The sequence below is a fragment of the Chiloscyllium plagiosum genome, chromosome 11, assembly GCF_004010195.1.
Source record: "Chiloscyllium plagiosum isolate BGI_BamShark_2017 chromosome 11, ASM401019v2, whole genome shotgun sequence".
Taxonomy (NCBI): Eukaryota; Metazoa; Chordata; class Chondrichthyes; order Orectolobiformes; family Hemiscylliidae; genus Chiloscyllium; species Chiloscyllium plagiosum.
Genome location: NC_057720.1, coordinates 68,878,567 through 68,890,681, shown reverse-complemented (window position 1 = coordinate 68,890,681; position 12,115 = coordinate 68,878,567). Strand labels below are relative to the sequence as shown.

The 12,115-nt window shown below is 39.8% G+C and overlaps 1 protein-coding gene across 5 annotated transcripts in view; it reads left to right on the top strand.

The window, feature by feature from the left end:
• The window catches only part of clcc1 (chloride channel CLIC-like 1), a 51,120-nt gene that overhangs the window by 23,692 nt on the left and 15,313 nt on the right, over nucleotides 1-12,115 (top strand). For 4 of the 5 annotated variants that reach the window (XM_043699729.1, XM_043699726.1, XM_043699727.1 and 1 more), the window contains exons 3-6: nucleotides 1,780-1,905; nucleotides 5,536-5,646; nucleotides 8,322-8,540; nucleotides 11,044-11,181. In XM_043699729.1, coding sequence (XP_043555664.1) covers nucleotides 1,780-1,905; nucleotides 5,536-5,646; nucleotides 8,322-8,540; nucleotides 11,044-11,181 — 594 coding nt within the window. The remainder of the gene's footprint in view (nucleotides 1-1,779; nucleotides 1,906-5,535; nucleotides 5,647-8,321; nucleotides 8,541-11,043; nucleotides 11,182-12,115) is intronic. The other variant, XM_043699730.1, reaches the window with a different exon arrangement.

The window sequence follows — 12,115 nt, the reverse complement described above, 5'->3', positions numbered from 1 at the left end:
GCAAGTTTTGCATTTCTTGCGGTTGCAGGGGAAGGTGCCGGGAGTGGAGGTTGGGTTGTTTGGGGGTGTGGACCTGACGAGGGAGTCGCACAGGGAGTGGTCTTTCTGGAAGGCTGATGGGGAGGGAAATATATCCTTGGTGGTGGGGTCTGTTTGGAGGTGGCGGAAATGACGAAGGATGATACAATGTATCTGGAGGTTGGTGGGGTGGTAGGTGAGGACCAGTGGGGTTCTGTCCTGGTGGCGATTTGGAGGGGCGGGGTTCAAGGGTGGAGGAGATGCGGTGGAGAGCATCGTCAACCACGTCTGAGGGGAAATTGCGATCTTTGAAGAAGGAGGCCATCTGTGTTGTTCGGTATTGGAATTGGTCCTGGACTAGATCACATCTATTGTGGTCCTCCCTTGAGAATGAATGAAAGCTACAAAGTATGCTCATTCCAGGTGACCATGTGTTTATTGCATCATTATTGTTCAATCTTAAGTGGCTGCAATGTGAAAACTACATAAATTTAAATCTAGGGCAATCCCCATTTCATTGCTTTGAATGGGAAGGAAGGTTAGTGGTAGTGTTTTGGGGATTAAGGTTGTAATCAAGTTCGCACAGTTTTGATAAGTATACTCTTGGAACACCTCAGCTCCTAGGAAAATGTGGTAACACGTACGAAACATCATATCTCACTCACTGTAATTTCCTAAGCTTATCTGCTGAAAAACAAACCCAAATTGAAGTTGGTGCAAATTTCCAATAAACTTTGGCATTATCCAAGTCTTTGATTTGAGATCAGAACCAATTTGGAGACATAGGAACTAGAAAATAAGCTGCCTTATTATTCCACCTATAGACATCAATCACAAGTTACAAACTGGTCTCATTAACTTGGACACTAGTTCAGGTTTTTATTGATGCGGGGCATCCAGGGTGTGGCCTGTTAGACATTTTCCCTCACCGTTCAGCTTGAATGCTTTTTGTCCTGTAAGTTGTACTTGTTTTTGTCCTTGGAAGTGCAAACTGATAACAGCACAATGAGGTCAACTGCATATTTCGGACTTTGAATGGTGGAACGAATAGTTTATCTCTTTCATAAATGCGATATAAGGATTAAGGAAGAAACCAAAACAACGAAATAAGTGAGAATGGGATAAAATCAGGTACATTGAGAAATACGTGAGCGAAAGAAAGACTGTTTCTTTTTCTCTCCCTCAAGCTAAAAGAAAAATTAAACACTAAAACTTACTGTGTGTGAATGAGATTGTGCAGTTTCACTTCCTCCTTGTTTGGGCTGCAGAAGTTGCATGACATAGATGAAAGGCATAAATTATCTTAATTTTTAAAAAAATACACTTAACATAGCAACCTTAACTTTTTCTAGTACATTTAGTTTTATGACTAATGGTAATTTACAATGAAGTGATTTCATTAAACTTATTGGGAAATTGAGGACAAACTGCTATCTTCATTAGGTTAGTGATGAGTCGTGCAGATTATTCAATCAGTAGCTCTTCGCAACAAGTTGCTGGACAGTACATGCATGAATAATGACAACCATCATTAAACTTATTATTTTGGCAGCATAATCTGAGTCCATGTTACTTATTTTACATAATTGGATTCATGCCTCATATTGAAGGAATTTTATTATAAATACAAGAGGTTTGCTTTACTTTTAGTTATGAATTCACTAGTTACACTAACCTGGCTGATCTTTATATTAGTCATTATATCCTAAAATATGTTTTATATGAAGTTAATTACATGCTTTTCTGTTCATTTCATCGAAGACTGGAACTACGGAAGGAGACACTGAAACTCTGACTACTGGGGATTATACAGAAGTTAATCAGGGAAAAGAATTATGTCCAGATTGTTCTGATTGTGAGAGACAACTTGATAATTTACAAAAAAGGGTTAGTGTTTTTTTTTCTATTTCATTTTAGTTGCTATTAACATATTTTTAGATTAAAAAACAAAAGGGGAGGGAATGAAAAATATACAACTGTGTGACTTGTATTGTAGGATTTCACAAACTGTTATGGGTGTGAGGTGCAACTTACTGCTTTTGCCTTTAAAAGCAATGTTTGAATGCATGTGACATCAAGAAACCATTCAAATTACAGTCAGTAGAGTTTGTGGGGGACAACTCCAGTGGTTGGAGTCATACCTACCACAAAGGAAGATGGTTGTAAAATTGGGATGTCAATCATCCCCTGCCCTAGGAAGTGGCTGCAAGTGTTCTTCAATATTCTTAACTGAGGGGAAACACTGACGTATTCAGAATTATTATTGACTAATCTAGTCTTATGATACACCTCTGGAGCAGGTGGAACATGAACATGGATCATCTGGTTCAGAGATAGGGACGTTGCCACTGCATCACAAGAGCCTGTGTTTCTCAGCTATTTTCTAATTGTCCTGTTGAGTGATGTTGTTACACACTTCTTGAGCAGGTGGGACATGAATGTGAATTATCTGGTCCAGAGGTAGGGACACTACCACTGCATCACAGGAACTCTGTTGGTCCTCAGAGTAGATATTTTAATCAACCTGGTTAGAGATATTCTCCAGTCCCTCTGCTGTTGGTGGAACTTGAATCTGGATCTCCTGGCTCAGAAGTTGGGACACTATCAAAGACCACAAGAGCTCTGTTGTTCCTCAGTTTAGCCCAGGGGATGCTACTCTATTTTCAGCTGCTTCATCAGTTATCTTCCCTCTAGCATATGATTAGAGATGGAGCTGTTTGCTAATTATTACACAATGCTCAACTCCATTCACAATTCCTGGCATATCTTTATGCCTGACTTGCACATCATCCTGACTTAGCCTGATAATTAGCAAGTAACACACAACAATCAATACCAACAAGAAAAAGTCTAATCATTTTCAAATGGAATGTCATCACTGAGAATCCCCACAAACAACTTCCTGGGGTCACCATTGACAGAAACTCAGCTAAACCATTCACGTTCTCCCCGTGTCTGTGTGGGTTTCCTGCAGGTGCTCTGGTTTCCCCCCACAGTCCAAAGATGTGTAGGTCAGGTGAATTGGCCATGTTAAATTGTCCATATAGTGTTAGGTGCATTAGTCAGGGGTAAATATAGGGTAGGGGAATGGGTCTGGGTGGGTTACTCTTCGGAGGGTCGGTGTGGACTTGTTGGGCCGACGGGCCTGTTTCCATACTGTAGGGAGTCTAATCTAAAAATAACCACACAAATTCCATGACTACTAGAGCAAGTCAGAAGCTGGATATTCTACCTCCAAACTACTCAAAGCCTCTCAACCACCTAAAAGGCACAAATCAGAAATGTTTTGACCACTCCTGACTTTTCTGACTGAATGAAACTAAGCCAACTCAATTTAATACAAATTGCATGATCAGCAGGCTATATGCATTCTGAATCATCAGATCCATCAGGATAGCATGATTACAGTGTGTACAATGTACAGAATCACAAAATTGTTAAGTTTTGACAATTCACCCAGACTACTTTGACAGTACTGCCTAAACATGTGATCACCCAATTGTAAGAAAAAAGGCAGCAAGTGAATGTGAATACCATCACTGTCCAGGTCTCTCACTTTGCTAGGTGAGAGGTGCTAGGTTTTGAGAGATCACCTTCACCATATGAACTGCAGTAATTCCCAAAGTTGGTGCACAACCTTTTTTGAGGTAAACTAATAATAGAAAGTAAGTGCTCGTATTGCCCAACCATGAATGTAAAAGAAATGAGGATGTTGGAGCTGATTGAGGAATGCACCAGGATGTCATAGAGGGAAAGGTCCCCTTGGAATGGTGACTGGATGCAAAATATGTTTAGTAATGATGTGCTGGAGGTTGCAGGAATGGTGGGGTATGACTTTTTTTGAATATAAAGACTGTTCGGGTGGTAAGTGAGGACCAACAACCCATCACAGTTCTGGGAAGAGGTGAAGGGGCGAGAGCAGGAAATGGGGTGGCCCTCTTGACCATAACGAGGTTGAGGAAGAACTGCTGTTCCTTTGTTGTCACTCAGTTAAATATTATTTATAAATTGGACAAAGACGTGAATATAAGGCATGGAGAAACGCAAAAATGTGTTTTGAGGAGGATATGTCAATCTGTGATATGCATATAGTGCAGTTATATCATTTTTGAACAATATTAAAGCTATGTATGTAATGTGTGATGCAGCACTCACTGAGAGCTGTAGGCTGTCTGATGCACCCGTTGCAGCCTGCATCACAACTTACTAGTGGGAATCGGTCTAGTTCAGTTGACTGGATTGTCGGCTTAGAGAGTAGTATGATGCCAACAGCGTGGATTCAATTCCCATCACCGGTTTGAGGTTACCATGAACAACTCTTCTCCTCAACCTCTTCCCCCACTTGAAATCTGGTGGCCCTCAGGTTAAATCAGCATCAGTCACATCTGTCTGATAAGAGAGCAGCCCCTATGGTCTGGTAAGACAATGGTGACACATAACAATTAGTATAAATTGCTATACCAACGTTGCCCATTTTACCAGGCAATTGAGCTCTAATTGTTGTCCCTGTCACTAAGTGGCAGTGTGCAACAAATTTCTGAAGTGTCTTTGCACATTCCATTTGAGGATGGATACAATATCACAGGTAAATTATTTGTGAATTCTGAGTGGGTTCTCGTATTTTTTCAACCACTCTGGATTTCCAGCAATAGAAACTTTATGAATTATTGGTTGTTGAAAATGTGGTGTCAGCAGCAAAGTTAAATTTATTATCCATACTTGGTTCTCCTGAAATTAGTTGGGATGAATTTTCTCTTTGACTGCGCAACAGTGTTCTTCTGAGGGTGTTAAGTGGGAAATTCCAGAACATTGGGAGCATAGGAATACCATATCGCTTTGAACCTATTCCACCATTTAATGATATCATAGCTGAATTATGTCCAACTTCATATATCTGACTTTTTCTCACATTCTTTAATGCCTTTGATTAATTGCTGCTATGATGATAAAGAAATGAAATCGTTGTGTGTCAGAATGGAGTGTTAGTTGGAGAACATTTTGGTATGCTCATGAACATTGCTACTTTGCTCCTTCTTTATGTTACAGAACCCAGAGAAGGGAAATAAATATTTTTCATGCTAGTCAAAGATATGTACAGACCTTAGTCTGTATTCTAACATTCTACAGAAAAAATAAGTACATTTTTATTAACCTTCATGCACAAATAGATATCTTCTACTGTCCGCCACCTACAATACAATTGCAAAAGTGATATAGTTTAATGTAGAATTTATATCATATTGATAGAACAAAGAATCCTGCAACTGAAGTAAGTCCATACTGTGAAAACATTTACAATATCTTGTATGTTGATATGTTTAGTACTGATGTAAATTCCCTTATTTTATATCTCAGTAATAATTTCAAGGTATGATGTTTTATGTTACTAGTGATAGTGCTCAGGACTGATATTACACAATGTGAATTAATGTTGACCATTTAAATACTCTTGCATGTCCTGTGAATATGGTATCGGATATATATTATAACTGAGCTGATTTTTTTCCCTTTTAATAGTTTGAAGAATGTAGAAAGAAAACATCAACTGAATCAACAGAAATCGGTTGCAGTCCCGTTTTTAAGAGATACCTGAATAAACTGCTTTTGGAGACTGGAAAATTAGGTTTGGTAAGTACTCTAGGAGGAGAATATTTGATTAGACTTATGTTACTTTATCCACATTACAAATAGTTCAACACTGAGCAAGTATAAATTTGAGGTTCTCCATCCTGATGTGTGTTATTTTTCCTGGGATTTAGAGTGATGCAATTCCTAGTCAACAGTTAGCGGCTGGCTAACCATTTACTACTTTTAATCAAATGCTGTTGTTGCTGCAATGACTCCTTTTTCTGCTGACCTGGGCTTTCTCCTTTTATTCCCCATCAGAGTAAAAGCATATCGTGCTAAGTTCCTCAGTCGTTGTCCAAATGCAGTAAGACTTGGATATTATCCAGGCTCAGGCTGAAAAGTGGCAAGTAACATCTGTACTACACAAATGCCAGACAATGACCAAAACCAACAAGAGACTCACTGCCTCTTGGCATTCAATTCCATTGCCATTCCTGAACCCTCACTATCAACATAATGGGGGCTGTTTTTGCCCAGAAACTCAACTGGATTCACTATATAAATACATGACTACAAGGGTCAGCCAAGGACTAGGAATACTGCAATGAGTAACTCCTCACTTGATTCCCCAAAACCTGTCCACCATCTACAAGGCACAAGTCAGGAGTATAATGGAACATACTCCCACTTGACTGCATGAGTACAGCTCCAACAATACTTGAGAAGCTTAATATCATCCAGACAAGGCAACTTGCTTGAGTGACACCACATTCATAATCATCTGCCCCCTTCACCTTTGTTCAGTAGCAGCAGTCTGTACTATCTGCAGGATCTACTTCTTTTCAAAACATGTCAGTGTTTGTATGTTCTCATTGGTCATTTCTAGGCTGCACTGCAATATAGTTGAGTGTGTGGTGCTGGAAAAGCACAGCTGGTCAAGCAGCATCCAAGAAGCAGGAGAATCGATGTTTCGGGCATAAGCCCTTGATCAGGAATGAGGCTTGTGGGCCAGGGGGCTGAGTGATAATTGGGAGGGGGTGGGCTGGGGATATGGTAGCTGGGAATGTGAAAGGTAGATGAAGGTGGGGGAGAAGGTGATAGGTCAGAGAGGAGTGTAGAGCAGATAAATGCAACAAGCGATGGACTGGTCAAGAGAGCAGTGCTGAGTTTCAGGTTTGGGACTGGGATAATGTACAGGGAGGGAAACTGGGGGCTGGTGAAATCCATATTCCTGTGTGGTTGCACAGTTTCAAGGTGGAAGATGAGATGTTCTTCCTCCAGGTGGTTAGGGTTTATCGATGGAGGTGGCCCAGGACCTGCATGTTCTTGGCAGAGTGGGAGGGGGAGTGGAAGGGATGTTCAGCCACTGGGCGGTGGGGTTCGTTGGTGCGGGTGTCCCAGAGGTGTTCTCTGAGATGATCCGCAAGTTGGTGTCATGTCTTCCCGATGTAGAGGAGACAACATCAGGTGCAACAGGTACAGTAGATGACATTGGTGGAGGTACAGGTAAATTCTTGTCAGATGTGGAAGGATCCTTTGGGACCTTGGGCGGAGGTGTGGGTGCAGGTTTTGCACTTCCTGCGTGGCAGGAGAAGGTGCTAGGGAATAGGGTGTGGGCTGGTGGATAGGGGAGTGGTGTGGATCTGACGAGGGAGTCGCGGAGGGAATGGTCTCTCCAGAACGCTGCTAGGGGCGGGGAAGGAAATATATCCCTAGTGGTGGAGTCTGTTTGAAGTTGGCGGAAGTGGCAGAGAATGATGCGATGTATTACTGGTGAAATCCACATTAATCCCGTGTGTTTGCAGGGTCCCAATACTGGTGAAATCCACATTAATCCTGTGTGTTTGCAGGGTCCCAATACTGGTGAAATCTATATTAATCCTGTGTGTTTGCAGGGTCCCAATACTGGTGAAATCCGCATTAATCCGTGTGGTTGCAGGGTCCCAATGTTGGTGAAATCTACGTTAATCCTGTGTGTTTGCAGGGTCCCAACACTGGTGAAATCCGCATTAATCCCAATATTGCACTGCAGTTTAACCTATAACTTGTACTGAATATTGTTTAAAAGAAGAATGCTGTCTGAAGTTTACAAGGTAATACCCAGATCCTGATGATGATTGTGTGAGTGTTGTAGATTCAAAATTGCTCGTACCATGAAAATGTATTTGAGAAGCAATTGGAATGGGTTTAGTAATGTAAATTATACAATAAGTTGGTAGTTCTTGTTTTCACATGGCAGCTCTCAATGGACATGGAGAAATTACAAACTTTATTTAGAATGGTCCCCTGTGGTCACTTATCTCTATCTTGAGATATATATAATCAATTTACTCAATTTATGGCAGACTACTATTTTGCCCCTTTTGTTCTTTAAGGAATATAAGAACCATTAATCTCAAAGATTTCCTAGTGTGGGTGACAAATACAACAAGAATACCATTTTGAAAATTTTCAGTACAGGTCTTTGACTGATGGGATCTCCCAATAACCGTTTGTCAATGTTGCCCTTTGAAACCAATTAGGAATATTCTTGTACGCTGTGTGAATTCCTGATAATTATGGCTGTAGGTCATTCTCAATAGCTATAGTGAGGGCAAAGCTATTAAGATACAACACTTTCAGTTTATGTAAGATCAGACATACAGTTACAGGAATTTATACGCAGTTTCTATCTTGAATTATTGCTTCTATTAAAAGAAAACCTTACCCTCTTTATTTTTACTTGTTTCCTCCAGCCTGATGATGATAATGAAGTTCATTATGACGCCGAAATTTTTATTACAAAACAGGACGTAACTGCAATTAAGAAGTTTCTCAGTGATAAGACATGGAAGGCTGGTGCTTTGGATGATGCACTCAGTAAAATTTTAATTAATTTTAAGTTTCATGATTATGAAAGTTGGAAATGGAGATTTGAGGACACATTTCATGTGGATCCCTTAACAGCGTTTCTGGTAAGAGTAGCAGTTCCTAGATTTAACATTAAATGATTTTTGTTTATAATGCGTGAATTTTATCCAAGCTAAGACTGTCAATAAATAACAGTTCATGTTATGCTTTATAGATGTTAGTTGACTGTTGAAATAGGAAACTGGCTTAAATTGAGCAAACATGACCAGTATGGATGTGTGTATCAATTAGACTAGTAATCACGTCAACCAAAATTATTCACAATTTATTCTGTCATAAAGATGGTCCAGATTTTCATATGTATGTGAATCAGGTTTAATTAATCTCTGGTTTAACTGGCAACACTCTAACATCTGGATCAGAATTTTGAGTTTAAATCCCACTCCAGAGACTTATGCATGTAACTAGGCTGACACTGCAATGCAGTACTTAGGGAGGGCTGCACTATCAGTGATGCTATCTTTTCAAGGAGACATTAAACTGAGGGCCCATCTGTTTTCTCGGGTGGATATAAAGGATCATGTGGCTTTCTTTTGGAGACCTACAGCAGTCCATTTGATGTCCTGGTGAAGGTGTAACCAATGTTACTTAAACAGATGATCTAATAATTTATTACCTCTATAATAGTTTTGTCTCTTGTTTGCCTGTAAACAACATATCTCAAACACTAATTGAAAGCATTTAGTGAATCGTGAGGCTAGGGCCCAAGGAAGAATTCAGCATAAGAATATAAGATCTGGGAGCAAAAGTAGGCAATTCAGCTTCTCTAGCCTGCTCCACCATTTAATATGATCATGGCTGATCTCGCCTCAGCCTTGACTCCACTTTCCTGCCTGCTCCCAATAACCCTTTAACTCATTACAAATTAAAAATCTATCTCCTCCTTATAAAGTTGTTCAGTGTCCTGGTGTCCAATATACTCTGTGGTACGAATTTCATAGATTTACAACTGTCTGAGAGAATTACTTGCTGCTCATCCCTGTTTTTACTTCTGGCAGCCCTTAGCCTAAAACAATGGTCTCTCATTCTAGATAGCTCCAAAAGGGGAAACATCCATTCTGCATTTACTTTGTCAAGCCCCTATTAGTGTCTCATATATCTCAATCACTTCTCCTCTCATTTGTCTAAACTCTAGCGAGTACAGGCCGAAACTGCTAAATCTTTCTCCATAAGATGAGCCTTTCATTTCTGGAATTAATCGAATGAACTTTCTCAGAACTGCCTCTAATATAATTTTAGTCCCTTTGAGGAGGGATATAATTACATGTAATATTCCAGTGCAATCTCACTCTTGTACAGTTTCAGCAGCAATTCCCTCCATTTTTTGACAATAACGGCCAAAATTCCATTTGTCTTTTTTTTAACCTGTTGTATCTGCATACCAGCTCATGCATGAGGGCCAAAGCATTTTGAAATTTCTCTCCAGCTTTTGACAAAGATACAAACTGTACCTTGAATGGTTTTTCAATGATAACTATGAGAAATAGGACAAAATAGCATTTTATTTTAGAATGTTGTGAGATCTTCTATTGGAAATGCTCTTGATAGTCTACAACATTCTCAAACAATCTCAGTGGCTGTAGTGGCTTTCATCACGGTTGTAAAAATGAACAGAATTTTCAGAGCAGTTTGTTAGATATAGATTGGCTTGAAGTTCCCATGGTTAAATGGAACCTTTTAATAAAAAAAGGCTTATTTATTCTACACTGTAATTACAAAGCATCAAACAGACAAGGCAAAGCTTCCAAGAAGAGCAGTGTAATTGTAATAACGATGAGTTAATATGGCATGGCAGAGTTCAGTGCTCTACTGAGTGCCGTTCTATTATTTCTGTTTTCGGGAGCTTGGTATGTGAATTTGCCTGTCATATTTCATACAATAGTGACCACTCTTCAGAAGTGTTTAATCAATTATGAAGTGCTTTTGGGCATCCTGAGGAAGGCAGTATATAAAATCAGCATTTCTTGGTTTAATGTCTCACCTGAAAGACAGCTTTCCCGATTAAACAACACTTACCACTGAAGTGTGAGACAACTTTGCTTGAGGCCTGCAGATGGCCTTATACCTATGATCTGACTCTTGTAAGCATGCTAACAGTGTACTAAGCTGAGCCATTTGCACACATGCAAAATAACAGAATCTGCGCCGTAAATGTAGGGGTATGGGTGGGTTGCACTTCGGTGGGGCGGTGTGGACTTGTTGAGCCGAAGGGCCTGTTTCCACACTGTAAGTAATCTAATCTAAAAAAAAATCTAATCTAATGTATAATTACAGTAATAAAGGGCTTGCACAATGAAGGTAACTAGTTTATTTACACTATATTTCAGAACTTTCTTGTGGTTTTATTTCACTCTAGTTTCCATGCTTTTGTACTTCACTCAGTGCCTCCACACTAAAGGCTAGGAAGCTGACCCATATTAACAACTATTTACATAGATTAAAAAATTGCAGTGCATATTTGAACATTTTGTACATTAGATTTATGGATTTTGATTGCAAGTAGTATGGTATCTCTTTGACTTACTTTTCTCCATTCTTTTGTTTCAGTTGTTGGCCATGCTAACATTTATTATTATAATATTTCACATCGTATGGATTGTTGCCCCACCATTTACACGGCCTTATCGATTCTTCTTGTTGTGCTTTCTAATTAGTTTTGTTTGGAACTGGGTGTTTTTATACAAGGTACAGTAGTCAACAACTAGCACAACTGACTCATGCGTCTTCACTAGATCTTCGGGCCTGACAAATAATTGGACATTGAATAGCAATTTTAAATGTGCTGTTTTCTTGTTTGCACTGATATAATTGATCAATACTGGAAGACTCTTAGATTAATATGAAAACATAGGTCATTAAGTTTCAGTTTTAATTGAATACTATCAGTTCATATGGTTAATGTCTCAATTTTGATGTAAGTATTAGCATGTGAGCTCTTGGTTTGTTTTAATATGTTGGACATGATTATCCAGGACCTCTTTCCTTTTTACTGCTCTGACCACTGACCGAGAGGATAACCTCCTCCCAGGTCTTTATGTATATTGATCTGAATCTGGCCAGTTTTTACAAACCTCCCTTAGAAGCAATAAATAAGCAGATGTAGAGCATGCACTCTAGTCTTCCTGGTTTTGATTTTACCATCCAGTACCAATGCTAGATGTTATCCATATGGGCAAACAATTACTTTAAAAATGAATATATAGAACAACTTTGTCATTTGTCAGTGTTTCTATTCTTTTCTATTAGGCTATATGTTTTACACAGCAGGTAGTTGTATGTATCCCTTAGAATTGTTCTACAATGGGCTATAGTATACTTCCAGGAGGAGAAAGTGAGGTCTGTAGATGCTGGAGATCAGGGCTGGAAATGTGTTGCTGGAAAAGCGCAGCAGGTCAGGCAGCATCCAGGGAACAGGAGAATCGACGTTTCGGGCATAAGCCCTTCCTCAGGAATGAGGGAAGTTTGTCCAGCAGGCTAAGATAAAAGGTAGGGAGGAGGGACTTGGGGGAGGGGCGTCGGAAATGTGATAGGTGGAAAGAGGTCAAGGTGAGGGTGATAGGTCAGACTGGGGTGGGGGCGGAGAGGTCGGGAAGAAGATTGCAGGTTAGGAAGGCAGTGC